At 28.5% G+C, this 25581-nt stretch overlaps 1 protein-coding gene across 1 annotated transcript; it reads left to right on the top strand.

Annotated features, from left to right (window-relative positions):
* The first annotated feature begins 11861 nt into the window (after positions 1–11861).
* On the top strand, positions 11862–25267 carry LOC145834091 (lysosomal alpha-mannosidase-like). Its single transcript, XM_082941433.1, has 21 exons — positions 11862–11955; positions 12811–12916; positions 13566–13739; positions 14160–14353; positions 14668–14800; positions 15234–15379; positions 15603–15719; positions 17060–17254; positions 17543–17693; positions 18317–18429; positions 18936–19139; positions 19779–19859; positions 20292–20430; positions 21142–21379; positions 22189–22260; positions 22691–22859; positions 23150–23279; positions 23745–23824; positions 24094–24246; positions 24428–24548; positions 24744–25267. The coding sequence occupies exons 1-21, from the start codon at positions 11890–11892 to the stop codon at positions 24836–24838; spliced, it is 2877 nt and encodes a 958-aa protein (XP_082797559.1). The 5' UTR covers positions 11862–11889; the 3' UTR covers positions 24839–25267.
* The last annotated feature ends 314 nt before the right edge of the window (positions 25268–25581 follow it).

The following is a 25581-nucleotide window of genomic DNA, read 5'->3' as shown; positions in this document are numbered from 1 at the left end:
ATTAGTGGCCCGCAACCAGCTAAAACCTGAATGAAATGCTCAAGAGAACTAGATTAAAAGTAAGTAGAACAAACAATGTATGGAGAGAGTTGAAAAACATTTATAAATTTTCATTAGCAAACTTTGTTTTATATAACGATGTTAACTTCTTACAAATGCTTTACAAATTATACAACAAGTAGCTAATTCTTATTTTAGTCTAAACATTTCTTTAGATATAACTCTGTAAGACTTAGTTTATGTGTTGAGGTTATAGCTCTACTATAATAATATCTATAGTAAAAAGTTTTTTTTTATATTACCAGATTGTTTATCATTTGGTGTTTTTTATAATATAACATAAACACTACTTTGTTATGGCTTGTTTATAAAAAATAGCATGAGTAACTTTTATAATTAGTTAGTATTAAAATTATTTGTTTATTATTGTGTTAGAAAACTGTACTACAACCATACAAGTCTTTTGATGTGAGTATTTCAAACTCTCTTTAGGTTTGTATGGTTAATATCGCTCTTTTCAAAAGTAGGTAGGTTAGGAGCATTTTCAGTAAGACGGAGAGCACTATCTAATAATCAGCAAATGACAGGCTGTTTTGAATTTTAACACAAAAAGGGGGCTAAAATGGTACAGAGGCAAAGAATAACTTACTTTATATATTCTTGCTATTCTAAATAAAAACTAAGGTTAGACTTCTGAAATTTACGGGAGATTTAAAAGTTGTACTAAATACTATCGGAACTGTGTTGAGTGGGTGCGATATTTTTATTTCTGAAATAAAAAACTATAAAAACCCTTTTTACATAAACGAGATAATTACATGAGTTAGTTTCCCAAAAATGTAACCTGTACAGGTGTTAAACCCAGGACCGCCTAAACCAAAAGACGTTGATTTTAAGCAGCCAACAACTAGACCCACAAGTCCTTGTTGATAATTAACTTAATGTGTTAATATAAAACCAACAATAGTTTTTTATGCATTATTGATTTTAAGCTGTTTCATCAGTTTTAGACCAAGTTTTAATATTTCATAAGAAAAAAAAAGTGTTTTTTATTGTGTCGGCATAAACCGAATTTATTAAAAATTGTAATTGTCATTTTCACAAGGCTAGAATATTAAATAAGTATAAATAGTATGTATTATAAACTTTAAAATATATTTACTTTGTAACTACTTACAATTGCAAAATGTACAGGGAAGATTTTGATAATCAAGGTACGAAACAGTGTTTTTTTTGCATGAATATAACTAGACTTTTTTATTGGTATCAGATTTTTCTAATTTGTTTAATGTCCAAATTTTTCAAGTAACTTTTTTGTTTTAATCAGAATAGCAATATTTTTCTTATAAACATATTTTTTTTAAAGTTCTATAGTTTGTATTTCTGAGATATTTTCTAAAAATTATGACATACATTTATATAAGCTTTTTTCAATCAGGCTATATTAATTGTTTAGGTCGGTAACAACACTATTGTAAACTGTTATATATGTATGTTTAAGACTTTGAAATTGCCACTTAAGTAGATTAAAACTTAGACTATATATTTAGTCTAAATAATGTTAAACTTTATTGTATAAAGTAATGTTGTAAACAACGCATTTTTTTAACAGTTATAGTTTTTTATATAACTGTAAAAATTGTTTAATTTTTCTTTGCTAAGCGTATAATGTAAGACTTTTAATTTTTTCAATATATTACTGATTAAACAAAATTAAACATTTGTGTTTATTTGTATTCATATTTATTTTTGACATACACTTCAACTTTATATTAGTAAAAAGTTTAGTCTTTTATTTATAATTTTATTTTAGACAGAGTTTTTTTAAGTGAAAGTTATCAATAAGTATTTCAACTTGTTTTTTTTTGTATTCTGAGAAACTTTTATACATTTAAAGTTTTAACAGACTAGTTTTAATTTTAATGTTTTTAGTATTGTTTTAACTTGAAGTTAACCATTTGACGAGTCTCCGAAAAACAAAAAAACTTTAGGTATTAGTCTGTTTAGTATACATGCTCTAAAGATCAAAGTTATATAATGAAAATTAAAGTTGAATTGTGCAAATTTATACTCCGATATTTGCCTAGATAACTGTCGCTGATGTGTTATTTGTAAGTTATTACATAACATTAATTATAGTTAAATCTAGCATACTTTCACAATTTAGCGATTGTTTTTGTCGTAAATTTTAGTATAAGATTTATATTAATAGTTACAGGGGAATTTCTCTTCTTGCGATTGCTGGTAAAGTTTTTGCAAGAGTGGTTCTTCCTCGTATTCAGAAGCTGGCTGAAAGAGTATATCCTGAGTCTCAATGTGGATTTAGGTCTAAAAGATCTACCACCGACATGATTTTTTCTGTACGTCAGTTACAAGAGAAATGTAATGAGCAGAACATGCCTTTGTACATCGCTTTTATTGACCTCACTAAAGCCTTTGACTTGGTAAGTAGAGAAGGACTATGTGCTATACTGCTGAAAATTGGATGTCCTCCAAAATTATTCAATATTGTGAAGTCTTTTCATACAAACACAAGGGCAAACATTCAATATGATGGTATTGTATCTGATTCATTTGAAATCAAAAGTGGGGTAAAGCAAGGCTGCGTACTTGCTCCAACTTTGTTTGGAATCTTCTTTTCGATGCTATTAAAGCATGCTTTTAATTCATTAACCACTGGAATCAAGCTTCATACAAGAACTGACGGACACCTTTTCAACCCTTCAAATCTAAGAACTAAGCGAAATCTGAAGAAAGTCACCATACGTGATCTTTTATTTGCTGACGATGCTGCACTCGTGGCTCACTCTGCCCAAGACCTGCGGACACTGCTGAATCAGTTTTCTTCGGCATGCTCGGATTTCGGCCTTACTATAAGCCTTAAGAAGACTAAAATTCTAAGTCAAGGAACAAATATTTTACCATCAATCAAGATCAATTGTAAGGATATCGAGAATGTAGATAACTTTGTATACCTTGGCTCAAATGTTGCGTCAAACGCATCATTGGACAAAGAAATAAATAGTCGCATTGGCAAAGCATCAGGCACTTTCGCTCGCTTGACTGCAAGAGTTTGGGATAACCAAAAGCTAAGCATTCGAACAAAGGCTAACGTTTACCGTTCCTGTGTCTGCAGTACTCTGCTTTACGGTAGCGAGACATGGACGTTACCTAGCGTACAGGAGATGAAAATCAATACCTTCCACCTACGATGCCTTCGTCGCATTCTTGGAATTACATGGCAGCAAAAGATCACCAATGAGGAAGTATTGAGACGTACTGGTCTTACCACTATGTACTTTACCCTCAGTCAGCGCAGGCTTCGCTGGCTCGGTCATATCCTGAGAATGAAAACTGAGCGGATCCCAAAGTTTCTATTGTATGGCGAGTTGGTCGTTGGCAAACGAAACCAAGGACGTCCAAAATTACGTTTTAAGGATGTATGCAAGCGCGACCTAAAAAGCTTGAACATTGGAACTGATGATTGGGAGTTGCTTGCAAATGACCGTGCCAAATGAAGATCAACTATACACAAAAGACTGTAAGAAAGAGAAAAGGAATATTTTAGAAAAATGAAGAAGAAGATGAAGAAATAAGAAGCAGAATGAATTTAATTGTTTTTTTGTGTGTTTGTGTTTTGTTTTTTGCATCACTGTGTATGTTTTTTTTTTTTAAACATGTATTTTTTTTATTTTTTTCTCTGTTCACAACACGCATAGCCGATCTCGGCTGATAGCGGGCCTTATTTTTTTTTTATATTAATAAAAAACAAACTGTGTTTTAATTTTTAAAGTCAAGTTATTACTTTTGTAAGTGCTTAATCTGCTTAAAATTTCACCTTTAAACAATAAAAAACTTACTATAATTATCTTTTTAAACATGTTTTGAAAAAGAAAATGTTATATGAATAGAAAGAGTGTTTTTTTTTCAAACTTATAATAGTATAAGACAGTAACACATTTTCAAAAATTGTACCTGTCTTTTTATAGTTGACTTAATTTTTCGATTTTTCAATACAACTGACTTTTTATAGAAAAACACCATTTTAATGTTTGTTTACAAACTCAACTGAAAAATTTAAAAATTAACAGCTGACTACAAGTATATTAACTCTTAAAATGATTATTTTCAACAAATTTAAAGTGTATTTAACCATACAGATTTCAATCAAAAAATTGTAAAACAAGTTCTTAAAAATACTTTTTAACTTAAATTCTGTTCAATAAATTATTCTTATTGTTTAGAGATCCAACTTGCTATAACTTAACCACTTATTCCTGGTTAAGTTATTTAACAAGACATTAAAAGGTATCCATGGTGTGTGACACTTGATAATCGAAAGGTTTTTTTGTGCACCAGGTCCTGGGACTAAAAATTTTAGTGTTTTTATTTTGTTGCTTAATATTCTATATTACAATTGTTACATCTGTTGTTAACTGGCTATAAAATGATAATTAAAATAAATATTGTTTTACTTCAAAACTTAGAGCTTTTGAATACTGCTGGATTCAAACAGTTAATATTGTATCAGGTCACCACATACTCAAGCTGGCTCAGACTAGTTTGAATTATAAAAAATCAGATTACTTATTGTAGGATTTTGTGTGATTTTCTTTAGATTAGTTTAGTTATAATCTATTAATAACAATTGGTTAATTTTGAAATTTTTTTAACTATAATTGTGCTTGTTAACTTATGACCACTTATTATCTAAATTTGAAAAAAAAAAATAATAAAAGTAATTCAACAAATTTTATAATATTAGTCCTTAAGGCCATATAAAGGGGGTCAGGTCTAACACATTAAAATTTTTTTTGGGTATTTATATGGAAGCTTTTAAGTACAAACTACGAGCCTGTTTTTATAAAATTCAAAAATAAAGTTTAACTTTTGAGATATTTTGTTTTTAATGTCAATTTTCTTTAAATTTAAAAAAAATTCCTAAACATCTATCTTCTTCTTCATTTTCCAAGCAATCTTCTTTGAATTTTCAGAAAATGTTCCTTGCATTATATGAAAAAATGTTACTAATGAACTTAGATAATTAAAAAAAAATATTAAGAACTTTACTTAAAATTTTCATGTCAAAAATAACTTTTTTTGTTATTATATAAAGATTACACTGTGAAAGTTTGAAGAACCTTGAAAAATTTAAGAGGAGATAGATTTTAAATAAAACAGTCTTTTTTTTGCAGTTTTAGTTTTCTCTTCCCATAGGGAACCTATTATGTGGCCCAACTTTGACCGGTCATATATCAAAACTATTTTGAATTATCCAATACGGTAAAAAGCATCTTGAAGCTTAGTAAAAACTCTATAAAATAAGATCAACTTGTAAAAAACATGGCTATGGCCATTTTCTATTAATATATTTTTATTACTCATACATCAAGTTTTCATTAGTCCATGATCTTTGATAATAAAGTTTCAATTTTTAGTACTTTTAATGTAAATATTAACAATCAATAGATATATTACAAGAGTTCTAAACAACCTGGAAAAACCTTGAATTAAAAAAAAAACTCTGCCAAAACCTGAAGTTTTAAACAATTTTTATATGTTAACTAAAAAAATTTTGATTTGGATTCTATCATCATCAAAAACTTTTTTGTTAAATAACACATTTATAGTATGTTTTCAGTATTTTTTCAATGTTTTTATACTATTTGACATAGTTTTTTACCTTGTACTTATTTTATTAACTATTTAAACTTTGAATAAACCCAAAAAAAGTACTTTCAGAAACCTGAATAAATTCAGAAAATCTGGAGAAAATTTGCTAAAGAAATTTGGCAACCCCATGTACTACTATGATCAAACATAAATCTTCTAGTTCTTAAGTTTGTTTAAACAGAAAACGCAAAGACTTAAGAAAACAATTGTGTGGAATTATTTAATATTTAGCAATTTAGTTGAAATTATTTGTAAAACTTACTAGGCTAAACAAAATTTAATTAGTTATTAAGTATAGAAATTAGATATTAAATAACAAAGTATTATTATTATGGTTTATATGTGTCAGGCTAAATCTTCTTTTATTGAGATTATTTATTTGAAATATTGGCAAAATGTCATATTTTGTATATTCAAATACTTGAAAACTTTGGTCACATGACAAACAAAATTCTAAAAAAAAATTTCTTTGTTCAAAAGAAAGTAATTAATTTATAAAATAAAAAAATAGTATCAATAAGATTATGATGTTAAAAAAAATCTGAAAACATAAATTATTAAATGAGAACTTAAAAATTTACTAAAAAATTACTTTTTTTTTTTAGAACTTGTTTTATCAATATCTCAATAAATATATAATATTTTGCAAAAACAAAAGATGGTATGTAGGTATTAATTAAACTTACATGCGTGTTTTTAATTTTTCTCAGAATATTTAATTCTTTGAGTTGTAGCCTCTTAAATTTTTTTAAAGAATTTGAGTTGTCAGAATTTGAGTTGTTGTGCACCCAAAAACTTGTGAACTTCAAAATAAAATAAAAATCAACTCTTTTTAGTAGAATGTAATGTTTTAAATTTATTTTGAATAAAGTAAAAATATAGTTTTAATATCATGAAAGCAATATGAGAAGATTTATCAAAAAAAGCTTGTAATTTTTTGTGATTTGAAAATGAATATTAGAGTTAAGTTTTTCACTCTGAACAAAAAAAATTCCTGTTAAAACAAAAGTTACAAACTGTAGAAGCTTATTAAAATGTTTTAGCTTTCTTTATTTATCAAAACTAAATTATTTCAAACTAAAAAAAGTGCTGTTGTAAAAATATTAAAAAAGTTAAGTCTATATTTCTTAAAAGACACTTCAAGTTCTTGTAATATTATTTTTAAGGGGCCATATCTATTAAATTTATTCAAAATTGCAAAAATGTGTGAATAAAAATATAATAAAAAAACCTCAAATTTGAAATATAATAATAAAAAAACTTTGAGGTTAAAAAAAACTTTTATAATACTAAACTTTAGGTTAAAGTAAGAAATACACAAACTAAATTTTTTTATTAAGCATTTGTTTTATAAAACATATTAAAAGTAGCATTGCAATGCTTTTCAGAAATTTAATTAATTTTTTAACATTAAGTTTAATTTTCTACTAATAAAAAAGCAAGGAAGCTTGTACTTTAGAAAACTTAAAAAAAAATCAAAAAACTTAAAATGGAATACTTGGCTACCCTTAACTAATGAAATAATTGGACTAAAAAGTTTTCCCACTTGTTTTAGTTTGTTAATGTTTTATAATTTTAACTATTAAACTCAGGCTAATCTGTTTTCACTTGAGCTAGTTTTCTTATCCTTAAAGATGGAAATCATTAATACAACAACCATATTACTTGAATAAAAGTTATCCAGAACATAGTGTTCTAAAAATGAAAACAGCTTTATAAGTGTTTCATATTAAAAAAGAGTAGTATTTATCTAATTTAAACTTTGATTTTTGGTCATAAAGTTAGAACATGATGTATAAATATTCTTGTTTTAAAATCAAGTACATACATTTATAAATTATACAAAAACAGTTTTGATCACTTAAAATAAACTGAATAAGTAAAATTGAATGTTAAATTCTCCATAAGCTTAGAATCAAGTGCATATGATACTGCAAGAACTCATGAAATATGATTAAAAATTTGTTTAGTAAAAATTTACCAACTGTAAATTTTAACTTGAACGTTGTAACAGACACTGTAATGTATGGTTTATTTATTTCAACTCTATATGTACAAACTTGTTTTCAAGTTAAAGTACTTCTATAGTAAAACTCAAAGTACTTTTTTTTAAATCTAACAATAGAGTGTAAGAACCAGAGTTGTCAAAATGCTAGCTGTTGCTATGTCAATTGCCCACTAAAGTGTAAAAAAATTCATGCTCTAGTAATTAAAGCAATTTGTTTAAAATATGTGATAACAATTGTTAGTACTTCTACTACACATCATTCATTGTAAATTTCATAGAAAGTACTTTGTAGCAAAAATACTTTTGTTCTAAATTTTTTGTTAGTTAAAACTGTATTAAATACAGTAACTAGTATCTAAAACTATCTTTAACTACTATAATATAAAGCTAAACTATAACTTAAACAAAGATTTTATGCAATTAAAACTAAAACATTATATTTTATGTAACAAGTTTTTAAAACATTGTTGTTAAATTTTTTGTTAAAACATAAATACCAGTTGGAAGACAATAATTATTAACTTACAAACATAATTAAAGTATTTCCCCATAAAATTATAGAAGAAAGTTCTATATAAAAAGAAGAAATATGTTTTAGCATGGTTATAAAAAATCTAATGCAGTATTTTTGAAATAAGTTAATAACTATTTTATTACAAAAAGTTATTAAAAGATATATAAATGTTTTCTAATTAAAACAAAATTAATAAAAAAAAACATCCCACAATTGACTTATTTATTTTGGTTATCGATTGGATTAAAAAAATTAAAAGTTAATAGCATATATATTTTATGAAAAATTGTATGCTCCTTTAATTGGGTACCTATTGAATCTAACTTTTATCTGTTGTTTCTGAAGCGTTACTTTAGTTTTTAAAATAGCAAAAAGCAACTTATGGTTTTGTTAAAATTCACAAAATAAGACCCAACTTGTAAAAAGCTGTCTCACCCCTATGGCCTTCAAAAATATATTATTAATGTTGAAAAATAATTTAAAGGATTTTGCACACAGCATATTTAACAGATCAGGTCTAAGTTTTAGAAACTAAATTATACATAACTTCTAAATTTATGTTAGACTAAAATCTTGGAAACTTGATTTTGAGTTTTAAAAGTTCATACTGCATAGCAGAGTTGCCACAAACATATGACCACACAACTACTCTAGAACGACAGTTTAAACTAAAACAAACTAGTGCTTTTGTACTTGTTACATATGCGACTTCTTTATTTATGGTAAACCTACTGCATAACATTCAACAAAATTTATAATTAGAACTAAACCATAAATAAACATAAATAATTGTAAATAAACTTTTTCCCCCAAATCTGTTTTAATATGTTATTGAGATTAACATTTCAGCACAATTTTACAAAGTAATTTACAACAAAGCTCTTCAATCAAACCCTCTAAATGAGCAAGAGTGAAACAAAGCCCTGTGATTCGCTAAGAGCAGTTGACGGCGACGATGGCTCTCACCAGGTGGCGCTATTTAACTCAAAAAACGAACTCTCTGAAAACAACCCCTCACCGATTGACACAGACTCCAGCTACTCCAACAAAGTAACCTCTTCAGAGGCAGAAAACATCCCCAGCACTGAGAACGTTCCCAGTGTGGGCAGCATCCCAAACATTGACTCTGAAGAAGTCAGAAAGCAACCTTCTTTTGACTTTAACAGCTTCACCAAGAGCCCCCAGTTCAACCTGGCTCTGGAAATACTCAACTGGTTCCAGAATGACAAGCTGGCTAAGAACAGAGAGTTGCTGAATGAGAATCAGACCATTGATCTCAAGACAGTGACTAAAAAGTATGTGCATGGCAAGGAAAATGTTTCTGCTGCAAACACCGCGGATGTCATGGACATGGAAAACAAGTACTATGAGCTGCCCAACCCAAAGAAAAAGTCTCCAGAAAAGCCACTCAGAAAAAAGAAGGAGACCAAAAAGCAAAGCTCGAGCGACAAGAAAGCTGAGGAAATACTGCAGAAGCTCATAAGCAAAATAGAGTCGAGGTACAAGAGGAACACCTCCAGAAAGGTCAAGTACTTGGAAGAGAGCTACACGGACACGACCTCGACCACAATCAGCTCGGCTTATGAGAACCCGCCAAAGGTGCTGCAGCTGGTCAAGACAAGATCCCAAAAGCGGGTGGCCAAGCCGGTGTCCTGCTACAAGCTGGTGGAGGAGGACAAGAGGTCCAGAGGCAAGCGGGAAAGAGTTGTGGAGAAGCAGGTTGAAAGGGTTTACATCAAAGACCAGGCAATTCAAACAGAAGCAGTTGTAGCTGAGGAAAGTAAAAGTAAGGAAGCTTGTGTTCAGAGCAACGAAGAAAATGAAACATTTGAACTGACAAAGACAATATCCAACACAAGTCTGGACGTGCCTGATGCAACTGAGACGAAAACAAATAGTGAAAACCCAGCAAAAGCTGTTGAAGCAACCCCAGAGAAAAAGCCAGAAGAGAAAGAGAAAAAAGATTTCTTGTACAAGAACCGCCACAACCTTGCTTGGTACGAGCCAATCAGCTCAGACACCTTGCCTCAAGCCAGAAAGTTGGAGTCCAAAAAGCCGAGCTCCTTGCAGGACCTGCTGGTGGCCTCAAAACCAGGGTTCATCTCGAGGCTTCACGAGCGCCAGAAGCTGCTGACGATCACAGCGGAGGAGAGGAAGCTGCAAGCGGTGTGGAGGTCAGACAGGGAGAAGCTGTTTGGGAGGAGCATCAGAGGGAAAAAGAACCCGAAAAAGTCCCCTTTTCCAACATCAAGGACGCCGCTGATGAAGAAGAGGGCTCCCATGACGAGGTCGGAGATGCTGAGGTACTCCAAGGAGAAGTACCTGGACCTGCCGGAGGTGAAGCAGAAGAAGGTTGAGAGGAGGAGGCGGCAGGAGTACGCGGCCAACAGGGAGAACATGAAGCGGTTCAACAGGAAAGTGCAGAACCACGTGCTCAGGAAAGTGTCGCTCAACTGTTGATTGTTTGAAATTTATTTCTCCTTAATTTAAATATTTAAGAAGTGCTTCTTGAGGAAAAAGTCACTTTTCCGAAAAATATAAAACTTAATTTTAACTTAGTAATTTAATCAAAAATTAAGTTTTAAATCTTTTTTAGTTGTTGAAGCGTTTTTTTAATTATTTTATAAATTTCAATAATTTGGTGGAAAAATTTAATTTTAAAAGTTTAAAGACCTTTGGAAAACTGCATGTTGATTAAGAGTGTCACGGAAATATTAGTTATAAAAAGTTTTATTGATAACAACTATTTTACATTTAAGTTTATAGAACCAGAATAGATAGATTTATATGATAATGAAATGCATCAAACTGTTTTGTTTTTGTTTTAAGTTGTACAAACCATAAATCAGCTGTTTTTTGAATAACAAACTAATATATTTTTTAATAAATTTTTAAAGCTTAAACAATGATGTTATTAACAGTTTTTGAATTATAAAAGTGTCATTAACTATATTAAGAAAACAAACTATCATTTTCTGTTTTGTTTTTTATTTTTTGAGAATATTAAAAACAACTTGAGTTGTTTTATGATTTAATAAAAGGTTTATAACTACATTTGTGTTGTTTTTTAGCGTTTAAATTATATTGAAATCCATCTGAACTATTCTTAAGACTGTAAACAATTGACCAAAATGTTTGTACATGTTATTTTTATTGGGCGTTTATTTATATTGTGAATTTATACAAAGCTGTTTTAATAGTTCATAAAAAGTTTAGATTAAAAGTTAATAAGATTTTGTGTTTGTGAGTTAAGTAACTTTTAAACTACATACATGATTTTAATTGATTGTGTTTTTTTACCTTTTATGATTTTTTTTACAAACTTTAAGTGTCTTAAAAATCTAATTTTTAAACAAAACTTATTCAATTCTTGTAATTGTGATGGTTTTGATGTATTATAATTAATTACATTTTGATAAAAAAACTTCTAAAAGCAAGCACAGTGTAATTTTAAATTATACAACTGAATTTAAAAACTATTTTGCTTTTTTATGTTTTTTTACATGAAATTAGTAATGAAGACTTGAATTTATTGATCTTTAACGTTATGCTAATAGTAAAGTATTTTATTAATTGACTTTTAGTTAAATAAATTTTGCTCACTTTTTAATCTATGATATTATTTTTATTTGAATTAATTTCACTATGTGCTTATAGTTTATATTTTAAGTAGATATTATGTAAAAGAATTATCATGAAAATTTTAATTTTAACAATTGTCTTGACTTCATTACTTACTGTTACCACGTGTGCACCAAAAGTAAGATTTGAAATGTTTTTAAATTCTTAATTACCCTGCTTATAAAACTCAGACTTGTTATCATTGACATTTAAATTATCATTTTAATTCACAGTCTAGTTTGAATTATTTTATAAATCTCTTGAGGCCTCAAGCTAGTTTATATAATTAAAATTATTTTTTGTGTTTAAATATTTAGTTTATTCTTTTAAGCAACAAGGGTGCACGACTATTCAAATTCGGACATTTTAAATTCCGGCTATTCAAATTTAAAAAAAAAAAATTGAAAGGGCCACAACCAAAAAAGTAATGTATACTTGTCAAGTATCAAAAATACATGATCTTATTAATATCTATAAACCATTTTTTTTTAATTTTGCAAAACATTAAACTATTTTTTGAGATATGGCTTAAAAAAAGTAAAAAACATAGTTATTTTTAGTAATTTTTTAAGATATAATAAAAAATTTAAGATTTAACAAAAAAGAAAAAAGTGGCTTGTAGATACCAATAAGATCTAAATATGTGTTTTTTTATTTTTTTTCAAGTTTGTAACACTTATTGAGATATAGACTTTTAAATATTTTTTTAAGAATTTGAATTGTCCCAATTTGAATTGTCATGTAACCAAGCAATAAGTCCTTATGATTTTAATATGACTTTTTGAATACTCAAAATTGGTTTTCAGTTAACAAAGTCGGTGTTTTGGCTCTTAATACTTTTTTCAATTATTTTAAAAACTCAGGCTAGTTTAATGTAACTTGTTTGAGCTTTGTTACTCAGGCTTGTTTTTTTTTTGTTTTAAAGAGTAGCAATCCTGTCTTATGTGTTTATTTTAATTAACATTTATTAGATTTAAATTAATTGTTCACACAGAAAGATGAAGTGAAATACAACCCTAACAAACTGCATGTACATTTGGTTCCCCATACCCACAACGATGTTGGTTGGCTGAAAACTGTTGATCAATATTATTACGGAGGTATTTGAGTTGTTAAAGAATAAAATTTCTTAAAAACATTTCACATGTAGTCAAGTTTTGTTACGACTTGTTGAAAATTATTACGGAGGTATGTAATGTAAAACACATAAAAGTGTAATTTGTGTTAGTGAACATAATTACTCAATTTACGTAAGTCAACATATTAAAAGCAGAAGTATACACTTTAGCCTTTAGTTTCACCAACTTAGTATTCAGTTATAACTAGATTAAAAGCACTTAATAGTTCTGCCTAGTTACTTCATCAAACGAAACAACACATCAAACAGTAAACGTTACGATCCAGCAAGGCAATAAATTTTCTTGATTTCACCAAAATTAAGTTGGGGTCATACTTGATTAGCTTAAAAGTCATAATACAGTCTAATTAACTTGGTTGTCAAAAGTGCAACGTTTCTTTCAACATTTTGATCGAAATTAGATTAATGTTTATTATCAAACAGCAAACGTGACGATCCAGCAAGGCAATACATTTTAGTATTTATTATCACCCAAAGTTCAGTTTAGATTTACTTGAAAGTTATAATACTGTCTAATTAACTTGGTTGTAAAAAGTGCAACCTCTTAAAACGTTATAACTCTTTAACCAATTATTTAATAATTTATTGTTGATTTATTATTAATTGTACAGCAAACGTGACGATCCAACAAGGGGCGGTGCAGTACATAATAGACGGGGTGGTGCAGGAACTGCTGAAGGACCCGTCCAAGAAGTTCATATACGTGGAGATGGCCTTCTTTACCAGGTGGTGGAACGAACAGGGCGATTACATGAAGGATCAGGTCAAAATGCTGGTGAAAGAACGTTGGTTTATTGTTATTAGTTTAAAAAATATCTTAGGTGTTTTATTATTGTCAATTGAATAAATTTTAAGTTTTTTTTTACTATTGTTATCTAATTAAAAAAGAACGTTGGTTTTTTTGAACTGGTTTTATCCCAAAAATTCCTTCCTAATTTTCAGTTCAAGTATTTTCTGTTTGCTTGTGTCGGTTAATAAAAAACCAAACAAAAAGTGTCTGCTTTCAAACCAAGTTTTAGTTTCAGGTAGTATTTTATGTTTGTAGAATTTCAAAGTAATCTTTAACACAGCTTATTGTGCTAAGTTAATTTTATCTGTTCAAATTAACCTTCACAGGCCGACTGGAGTTCATCTTGGGTATATTAACAAATTATATTATACTAATATACGTAAATATCTCAATCAATTTAACATTACTTATTCAGGCCGACTGGAGTTCATCCTGGGCGGGTGGTGCATGAACGACGAGGCGTCGACCCACTACGCCGCCATCATCGACCAGATGACGGTGGGACTGCAGTTCATCCAACAAACATTCGGCGACGAGGCCAGGCCCACCGTGGCGTGGCAGATCGACCCGTTCGGACACAGCAGGGAACAGGCCTCGCTGTTTGCACAAGTATATTATATTTTATAACATATATGAATTATATATAGAAAATAAATTTTGTTTTATTTTAAGGTAAGTGTTTAATTATATGTAGTAAACATCATATTTGTTACTTGCACAAGTTATGATAATTTTTTTGTTTGTTTTAATCAACTAACTAAATTCAGTTTTTCTTTTAAAATGATATTACTGATCTATTTTTAGTTGTCTGTCCGGACACACTACTGATATCTAAATGAGTATTTGAAACAAGTAGTAATCAGTTTGCAAAACTGGTTAAAGATATTACCAACCACACAAAGTTATTTATTTTTTTTGAGCAGATGGGATTCGACGGGTTGTTTTTTGGTCGTCTTGACTACCAGGACAAAGATAAGCGGGAAAAAGAGAGGAATATGGAGGGAATTTGGAGGGGCAGCGCAAACTTGCAGCCCCCACATGCTGATCTATTCACTGGTTAGTTTAAATTGATTTAATTTATTAACAGTTTTCTCCCACCGTCTATTTATAAACTGTAAAAAGTAAATTGAGTTGCTAATGAATCTTTTACAAAAAATCTTTTCACTGATTTTATCTAGCTAGATGTTTTAAGTTTATTTAAAGTTATTTACAAACACTATCTGCTTATTGGATTGTTTTATAGATTAAATATTTGCTAAAATTTTTGTTTAATCTAATCATGTGGTCAACGTGTTATAATTGCATGGGATGTTTTGTAAAGTTAAAGTTTTAAAGTTACAGGGTTTTTATATCCTTGCAAATGTGACACTGACTGAACCACTTTAAGTACTGCAAAGCGTAGGACTATTAGCAAACAAGTTATAATTTCTTAAATGTCAATTAACTTATAGTAAAATGTTTCAAATAATAGTTTACTAACACACATCAGGAGTGAACCAGAACGGTTACAATCCACCAGACGGTTTTTGTTTCGATGAGTATTGCGCGGATCAGCCGGTCATGGACGACCCTACCTTGCACGATTACAATCTCGATCACAAAATTCAACTCTTCATCAAGAGGGCCACCGATCAGGTTATATTTAGTTTTCAAAATTTATGTTTAGTTGTGTATATTTTTTGTACTGCTAAATATTTTCAAATTTTAAAGCAACTTTTCAAATGTATAGTGTGGCAAAGTTTTATAACTAACTGTTTTCAAAATAATGAGATACAAATAAATATATTAAGGTTTGTTTTACGTTTTACAGTAAACTTTCTTAATTATTATTTTTTTAAATATTTTCCTACTTTAACAGGCAAAACATTACGCCACAAATCACATTATGTGGACGATGGGAAGCGATTTTCAGTACAGCAATGCTAACATGTGGTTCAAAAACATGGACAAAATTATCAAATACGTCAACAATGCCGTTAGTTTCATTAATTTATTTAAAAAGTTGTTGAAAATAATGCTTTAATCAAAAAATGTTGGAAAAAATATTTAACAGTTTGTGTACATTCAGCTATATTTTCGTTAGGTGTATTTTAAGTCAGTAACTAGTTATACATTTTTGAGATAATAAGAAATTAATCTTAATCTAAAATGTATTAACAACCGAATAACTATGCTAGTACAGTTCTCAGCTACTTTAAGTGTTTTTATGTATCTAAGTGTTTTATGATATAAAAAACTAAGAAAATGAAAAATGCAATTTATCAGCATCAATTGAGATAATATAAATTTATCCACAACCAAGTAAATTTTCAACTTATCATCATAATATGCAGTAACCGGCACTTATTGTTTGTTTTAAGCATTATTTTGTTTGTTTTTAGCTAGTTTAATTAGTTTTGTCTGCTGTTAAACTGAATTGCAGTCAACTAAAATAACAATGTATGCAAGTAGTGTATGTTATCATAACCAAGTACATTTTTGTTATACTATAATATTCGAAATATGCAGTAAGTAGTCGGCACTTCTTGTTTGTTTTAAACATTGTTTTGTTTGTTTTCATTTAGTTCATTTAAGTTTGTCTGTCGTTTAGTTGGTGTTATAGTCAGCAAAAACGTGCTAATAAGTACTTTTTTTTTATAACGAAATGCGTTTTTTGAAAACGTCTTAATTTACAAGTCCTGTTTAACCTGGTTGACAAAATAATTCTGATAACGCTGTTTTAATTGCTTAAAAACTGTTTCATGTTTTAAATCGTACAACTCAACCCCCTCAATATACTTGCAATTGTTTATTTGAAATAAAAAAAAAACAAGTATTTAAAGCAATAATTAATACTTGCAAGTTCTTTTTTGATATGTTAAGTAATAAATATTTATTTAAAGTAATAATCAAACAGACGAGCAACATAACATCATTCTGTAAAACCCCATCAATATACCTAAAGGTTTTTGCTTTAAATAAAAGTTATTTATAAATAATTAAACAAATTATTTTATGTTCCACACCATCAATATACCTAAAGGTTTTCAATTTAAATAAAAGTTATTTATAATTAATTAAACAAATTATTTTATGTTCCACACCATCAATATACCTAAAGGTTTTTGCTTTAAATAAAAGTTATTTATAAATAATTAAACAAATTATTTTATGTTCCACACCATCAATATACCTAAAGGTTTTCACTTTAAATAAAAGTTATTTATAATTAATTAAACAAATTCTTTTATGTTCCACACCATCAATATACTAAAAGTTTTTTATTTGAAATATGAAATAAAAAATAAATCTTAAAAAAAAATAATTAACAAACAGACGGCCAACATAACAACTTTCTATTCAACCCCGTCGATATACTTGAACGCACTCCACCAAGCTGATAACCAGTGGAGCGTGAAACACGATGACTTCTTCCCGTACGCCGAAGCCCCGCACTCCTTTTGGACCGGCTACTTCACTAGCAGGCCGTTGCTGAAGAGGTACACCAGGGAAACAAGCGCTTTCTTGCAAGTTTGTTTGTTTTATGTGTTTTTGTATGCTCGGCTTAAAAGGATTTTTTTTTGAAAAGCTGATTAGTTTATGGAAAAATAGTAAAACTTGAAATTGCATTGTTCGTATTTTGTGTGTTTATACTTTCAGCAGTTGACTAATAAAGTCTACTGCTTATCTAAAAAGTTTAAAAGTTATTCAAGCTTGTTTGGTATTTGTATCAACTTTCGGATATCACAATATTCAAAAAGCAACTGTATAAGTACAATTTATGTTTTTAAAATATTTAATTATTTAAATTTCCACCAGGCTTGCACGCAAATCGAGTCGCAGATGATGACGTCATCTTCGTCGTCATGGAAACTGCGGAAAGCGATGGGGGTGGCCCAACATCATGACGCGGTTTCCGGAACCAGCAAGCAGCACGTTGCTAATGACTACGCGTTGAGGCTCTTCAATGGTTTGTAGTTTGTTTAAAACTGTATATATATATTTGGTTTATATGAATAAGTATTTTATTGTAAGTGAGAAATTCATTAGTATCAGTGAAAGAATAAGGCTCTAAAATGATAATTTTATTATTATGTTTGATAAAAAGTCATTACTAAGCTTACAGCTGAAATTTTGTGTAATTTTATTTTTACGAAATACTAATGAATGGCAATGAGTTGAAACTATTTTTGTTGCTTACAATTTTTCTGTTCGTAACAGAATGTTTTTGCTGTAATTTTTCTATTACTATATTCCTTTTTTATTCAAGTTTAGTTTATATTTCTATTAACATATTAACAACTTCATTTAATTGTTTATTTTTCATATAATGCTTTCACCCTAATGGAAATGCTTCTAAGTAATTAAGAAAAAACTACCAAATCAGTAACTCAGTTGTAAATACAGACCAAGGTCTTTGAATATCTTTTTTAAAAAAACTAAATATTAAGTTCTTTTATCTAAAAATAAGGCATAAGGTTTTCTGCCTTAAAACAAAATAACAAATCTGTTGAATGAAAAAAAACTAATTAATAATTAAACTACAATAAAAAACATTGCTATTAACTTGTGTGAATAAAATATTTTTTATAGGCAGAGAAGAGTGCAAAAAAGTGGTAGCTGAAGCGATGAGTTTGGAAAATAAATTAATATTCTGCGATTACCTCAACATTTCAAAATGCGAATTCACTCAAAATAATGACAACGTTTGTATTTTGTTTATACATCTTTAAATATTATGTGTGCGAATGTTTTAATTAAAATAACATTGATTTGTAGAATTATGTAGCGTTTTCTTCAAAACACATATGTGTGTCTTTTTTTTATGATATTTTTATAAGTTTTTAACCACCTTCTTTATTGTTTTTTGTTTCATACCCTTCTACTTTTACTCGTACCGGGCTTTAATTTACAGTATAAAGATTAATCATTTTAAAATTTCAGATTTGTTCTTTTCGCTAGAACTGATATAAATTACTTCTATAAAGTTGTATATAATTTTTAATACAAATATGCATTTGTTTTGATCCAAACCCTAAAAGAACTTAAACTTAGCTGGACTAATTTAAAAAAAAAGACTTTTTATATACCTAAGTAAAATAGTCATACCTTTTATTTGTCGTAAAATTTGAAATTAAGTCTAGTTCAAAGTTTTTTTTTTTCAAGCAATTTTTTTTTTAAGAAAAACAGAAGTAATATTTTCTTCTTACAGTTCCTGGTGATAGTCTACAATCCTCTGGCAAGAAAGACGAGCAAATACGTCACAATTCCCCTCATGACGTCACAGCGCGAATCTGAAGTGCGCCACCACGCGACGGGAGACCGGGTTGCCAGGCAACACAACATTATGACGTCACAAGGCAACGAGCTGGTGTTCAGAGCCGAGATGGATCCGCTGTCGTCTTCCGTGTACGAGGTTTGTTTTTATTTAATATTTTTTTTAGTTAAAGATTGTTAAAAGATTGAAATAATGACAATGAACACTAGAGTATAGTTTGAAATTTAAGTAGTATTTTTCCGGTTTTTTATTTTAATAAAAATCCTTTTTTGGTAAATTATTTTAGTGGAATTGCTTAGCAGAGTTAGTTTTTGACAATTTAGTTCCAAACTTTTTTTCAAATGGTCCTATTTAAAGAAATTAAAAAAGCTATGGCCCTCCTGTACCAAGATTACTCAAAAACTACTATAATAAACACCTAAGACCTTTTTTTTTGCTCTTCATCAACAACATCATGGTCCCCTTTGGCTCCTTTGCTGCTCACGGCCCCCAAGGGGGCCACTAACCTTGATCTAGTTAAAAGTTTAACATAAAATTTTCGTTCCATACTTAAATTTTATGTTACATATAAAAGGTTATAACATACTTGTTTAAAAACTTGACAGACTATTTGGATTGAATTAATTGTAAGGGTATAAAAAATCTAGTTTTTGAATACAATCTAAAACTTTTAAGAATTTATATTAAATATTAATAATTAAACTTTTTAATTACTACATTTAATTTATATGTTTAGATTTGTAACATACGTTTAGTAAACTGAATATAAACTTTTAGGTAATGAAAACAAACAAATTAATAGAAAACAAAGAAGAAACAATAAACAAAAACAGTGAAGATTTAACAATATCAAATGAGGTTCGTATTATTTGTTTATTATGATGTTTTGATAAATATAGTTTTTTTCTTAATGTCAACTACATTTATTTTGTTGTACAACTTTTCATATAACTTATTTTAGTATTTATCTAAAGCTAATAAATTTCAAGAACAAATCTAATTTTTTACTAAAAAAGTCAGTATTTTAATACTATTTTTATAGTTTTTTTAATTGTTTTTTTTTGAACATATATTTTTGAAGTTTTCTTCGGCAAATCTAACAAAGTAAAAATTTAAAAAATATGTTCAAGGTAACTTCTTTCTATAGTTTCATATATATATATATATAAAATATGAATTCAATGGTTGAAATAATTGAATTTTGTTGAAATAAAGTTCTAAAATATTACTCTGCTTTGAAGTTTCAGCTGCTTGTATTCAGTTTTAAAAAATTCAAAAACCCTTAAACAGTTCTACCAAGTTGAGTTCCATTCAAACGGCAGTATGAGCAAACTGACGAATTTGAAATCGAAAATATCCACAAATTTCAAGCAAAATTTCTACTGGTACAATTCAAGCGTCGGAGATGCTAAAAGTTTCCAGCAAAGCGGTTAGATTTTTAATAATTATATATTTATTTAATAAACAATAAATATTTTTAAACTTTTTTTTTTAAACACTCACCTCTAGCGAATCTACGCACTCGTTTAGTTACGCGCTTTTGCTGCGAAAACAATGCGCGTAGATTCGATAAAGATGAACCTAATTATATCATTAAATTCAAATGTTATTAGTTAATATTTCTTTCCTAGGCATTGTTTAAAACATAAATTTTATGCTAAATAAATTTTAGCTATAACACAGTTAATTTTTTTCTTCATTATAAGTGAATGCTACAGTTATTTTTTACATAAATATGATATGTTATTGAGTTATATTTATTATAATTTTTATGTTTTATCTACAATGCTTAACAGTTATGGCTTTTTACACCAAGTTATATTTATTTAAAACTAATTGGGATATTATTTTTTTCCGTAAACATTACATTTAAATTTTCATATCTCTTAAAACATACTGCAAGAGATTCAATGTTTATGAAAATAGATGGACAATTTAAAAATGTATTTATTACTGAATTGAATTAAAAAGCAAATTTATAAATTCAACAAAGCTAGAGCGCTTCAGTTGGAAACTTTATTTTGGGCGTTCTATTATTTAAAAAGTTTAAACTTTCCAGCTTCTCAATGCCAAAAAATATTTCACACAGTTTACAAGCAATTTAATAATTAAATTTTTAATATATTTTTCACCACCAAAGGCGCATACGTGTTCAGACCGAACTCGTCCGAGCTGTTTCCGTGCCAACCGTCCACTATGACGTCACAACGACCTCCTGTAGTCACCAGGACGCCGCTGTACGAGCGATTAACTCTCACTACGTCTCGGTGGTGCCACCAAGTGGTGACTTTGTACAAGGGATTAGACCACGTGCACGTAAAGTTCACTGTGGGACCGATTCCCATCGATGACGGTTTGGGCAAGGAAGTTATCACCAAGTTTGTAAAATAAAAAAAAACTTGTTATTATACGTTTCTGTTTTAAGAAAAAAAATAAAGAGATCTCAACTACTAGACAAGAAATAATGAATTTATTCTTTCAAGACTTTATTTTACAAACTAAGTTTCGGTCAAAGACCTCGTCAGTGCTTAAATAAGTCTTATTTAAATAGAGTTTTTAAAAAGATTTATTTAAGCACTGACGAGGTCTGTGACCGAAACTTAGATTGTAAAATAAATTTCTGAAAGAATAAATTCATTTGAAAATATATTTGTTTAAAATTGAAGAAAAAAAGTTTAAAATGTTAATATCTACATGTAAAAAATTACCTGTATAACATTACTTACAGATATTTACGTATATGATTGTATAGTTCTTATTTGGTTTTTTATCACGTTTATTTCCTTATAGTTTCACGTGTTGTTATTGTTTTAAATTTTTTAAATGTGATTAAAAATAAGGGCAATATTTTTTTTGCTGCATTGTATGCTTTTTTAAAAAATTAACTAGTTTAATTTTGGTTTATGAAGTATAATTAATGTATTTAGTCATTGTTTGAATATTTAATTTGGAAAAAATTACCTTTTTTCAATCTCAACTAAATTTTTTGCGTCATTTAGAACTCATATTAGTTTTTTTTTTATTTGTTGGGGATATTTTATTCTTAACTATTAAATGTTAAAACTAGTTGTGATTTTATTTATTAGTCGTAAATAAACTTGACAGTTTACATCTTTAAGTTTTATAGTTTTTTTTATTAAATGAAAACATGCGAAGCTTGTATTATTAATATTGATAACAATTATAGGTATGAAACTGAAATAAAAAACGATGGAATTTTTTACACCGATTCAAATGGAAGGGAAATGCTAGAAAGAAAGTTTGTTAATTTAAAATAAATACAATTTTGATAACAAATAAAATGGTAGTAAATATTTACTTAGTTTTTCAAATGGTTACTACAAAGTTTGTGTCAAAAATTTTACTTAAAATACTTTGATTAAGCCTCGTTTTTCAGTAATTACTAACTAAAATGATTTGGTTGTGTTGTCTTTTTTGTTTTGAAAAGCTTGAGATTTATACAGATAATTATTTTGTTTACTTCTTTCAATTTTTAAAATATATTGTGTAAATGGTTAAATAAAATGCAAATAAACACCTTCATTTTCTTAGCCATTAATTAAGTAATTAACTTCTTAAATGTTATAAATAATAAAAATATACAATAATAAAATAAACACAACTGAGAGTACGTAATGGCAACTTTTCTCACCCCTGCTCGGTTCACAACCAAATTTTTCTCACGCCAGAATTGACTACCGGCCCACGTGGAACTTCAATAACAGCGAGGAAGTGGCGGGAAATTATTATCCAATCAACACGCGCGCTTACATCAGGGACGACCAATCGCAGCTGACCGTGTTGAACGACAGAAGCCAGGGCGGCAGCAGCTTGAAAAATGGACAAATTGAAATCATGGTAGAAATTATTTTGTTTTTGTAATAGTTAAGCTAACAGTAACTAGTTTTATTTTTATTTTTAAAATAGTTTTAAATCGAAGTATAATTTACTGTTATATTGAGTAGCACATCACAGTAATTACAATAAAAATTCAAGTTGTCACTGCTGTTTTACTTTTTTATTCTTCTTTTATTTAGTCTCCTCTTCTTTTAATAAAAAGTATTTTTCTTACTCATTGAAAAAAACATAAAGTTTAAACACATTTTTATCAAAAACGACCAAAATGTTGCAAAAAACCCCCCAAACAGATCCACCGGAGGGTGCTGGGGGAGGACCAGAAGGGAGTTGGGGAGGCGTTGAACGAAACGTCATCAGATGGGGAGGGGATCGTTGTGGAGGGCAGCCACTACCTGATGTTCGACACCCCGGCCAATTCAGGTATTTTATTGGTATTAATTAAAAAAATTAAACATAAGTCACTCATTTTAAAAAGTAATATTCGTTTATTAGTATTAGTTGAATTATTTTATATTTTATTTTGACTGTTATAAAACTGGTTTTTGTTTATTTTACTGTTTAATGTTGAGTTATCAGTAACTTTTTTTTTGCATTATAAGTAGCGTTTTTAATCACTGGAACGTTTTATGTTACATCAGTAAAAATTTATTAAAAATTAACTTGTGATCGAAAATGTGTAAAGTATTAATTTTCTCAGGTAAGTAGCACCGTATAAAAGAACTTATAGAAAATTGGGATTATTTATTTCACAGTTAGCTGTTGAATTTTTTTTATGCTTTAGGATTATCAGTGATATGTACTTAATCAATGAGACATTTTGATTATGTTAAGCCACTTTTAAATTAACTTTTATTAACCGAAATGTTGATTATAAAATTTTATCAGGTAAGAAGCACCGAATACTGGGTGAAGAAATATTCATGCAGAGTGTTGTTGCCTTCGCTGAAATGCAAAATATTCCTCAGGTCAGTTTTTTCTTAGTTCTTATTCCATAAACCTTAAGGTTGTTTCAAAGCTTAGTGTTAGTGAGTTTTTTTTTTAAATAAACTTTAGAACTGAAAATTTTATTGTACTTCCTTCTACGGCCTTGCAGGTTAGTCTAACGTTTTCTATATCGATCACAGTAAGTCCAATAATACTCTTTATTCAATGGTGAAACTAGTTATTTTAAAAGAGGAATTTAACTGTAAATGCTTAGATATACATAAGTCAATTACTGATTTTTTGTACACAGCACATATCGCTGTTGAACGAAGAACTGCCACAAAATGTTCACTTGTTGACATTGAGCACAATGCCTGATGGAAGCACTCTCATCAGGCTGGAACACCAGTTTGAAATTGGCGAAGATTTTCAACTGTCCCAACCAGCTACTGTTAATATAAGGGTTAGTTTTATACATTTCACTGTTAATATAAGTGAGATTTGTATATCAGCAACTGTTATTTCAAGGGTTAGTTTTTTTTTATCAAAATATAAATTAAATTAAAAAGGACATAAGGCATCGTAAAGTTGAATTGTATAATGACAATCAGATCTAAGATTAATAACAATGTCACATTTTTTAGAAAATACTGAAGAATTTCACATACACCGACATACAAGAAGTATCATTGGCGGCGAACGCCAATATTGAGGACGTGAACAGGCTAAAGTGGAAAAGTAAAGAAAATAAAAGAAGCAAAAGAGGTATTTTACATTCATAAAATAATTGTGTGCATAATATAAAGTTATTAAAATTTTCTTCCTAACCATAAAATTTACAGCAATTTAATCGTTTTAGTTTAATTTATATGGATATTTATAAGTTGGTAAATGATTTTGTTTAATGTGTGATAAATGCTTAGTATAAAACTTTAGTAATTTCTGATACATTCTAAACAGAAGTACTTGAATTTACAAAGCCGAGATTTAAAAGTTCAGATAAATTCACAATAAATTTGCAGCCAATGCAAATTAGATCTTTCATATTGAGATGAATAACAACAAATTGATACTTGTTAATACCGTTTTTTTTATGTTCTATACTGTTAGACATAGTTTGCTTTTTTTTCATACATGCCATTTTAGTAACAATAATTCTCATAACTTGACATTAATTTTTTCAAAAGATTAATCATCATTTAACCAGTAAAGTGCTTTAACTTGATTTTATAAATTTTTACTTACTGTACTTATTCTTTACACATTTCTGTGAACTATTAATTTAAATAAGTAACGTTTTTAACCTTAACTATAATTTAATAAAACACATTTGTACATAAGTTTTGAGCTTAAAGCTAAATTTTGACGACATTTTCAAATTCTATACACATTTCTGTGAACTAGTTTTTAAAATTCTGTTTTTATGTTTAGTATAGTTTGACAAAACATATTTGTACATAAATCAAATTATATCAGTACGTTCTCACTGGACTTTAACAGTAATAATTTTTTAAATAATTTTTAATTAGATATTTTGAAATTCTTTCGTCACTAAGTCAAAACTATGCTTTTAAGTACTAAAGTTTGACATGAGATTTTTTTAGACTATAATTTAAAATCTAAGACAGTTAAGTTTAAACTTTCTCAATTGGAGTACATTAGTTTTTAATCAAAGCAATCTAAATAGCTAATTGACATTGTTGCTTATTGAAGCTTATTAATATAATTTTTTTTTTCACTAATTAGTTTTAAATTTTTTTTTTCTTTTTTCATTCGAATATATTTCTACTTATTGGTG

Source organism: Thalia democratica, chromosome 4, assembly GCF_965202585.1.
Source record: "Thalia democratica chromosome 4, ktThaDemo2.hap1.1, whole genome shotgun sequence".
NCBI classification, from domain to species: Eukaryota; Metazoa; Chordata; class Thaliacea; order Salpida; family Salpidae; genus Thalia; species Thalia democratica.
Note: the sequence above shows the minus strand (reverse complement) of the source record. Positions and strands in the feature narration are given on the sequence as shown.

Coding starts and splice junctions, on each gene's coding strand:
- LOC145834091 (XM_082941433.1), top strand. CDS start 11,890: ATGAAAATTTTAATTTTAACAATTGTCTTGACTTCATTACTTACTGTT. Junction 20,431..21,141: donor TAAAAGTTTCCAGCAAAGCG/GTTAGATTTTTA, acceptor TCACCACCAAAG/GCGCATACGTGTTCAGACCG. Junction 22,261..22,690: donor AGGGAAATGCTAGAAAGAAA/GTTTGTTAATTT, acceptor TTCTCACGCCAG/AATTGACTACCGGCCCACGT.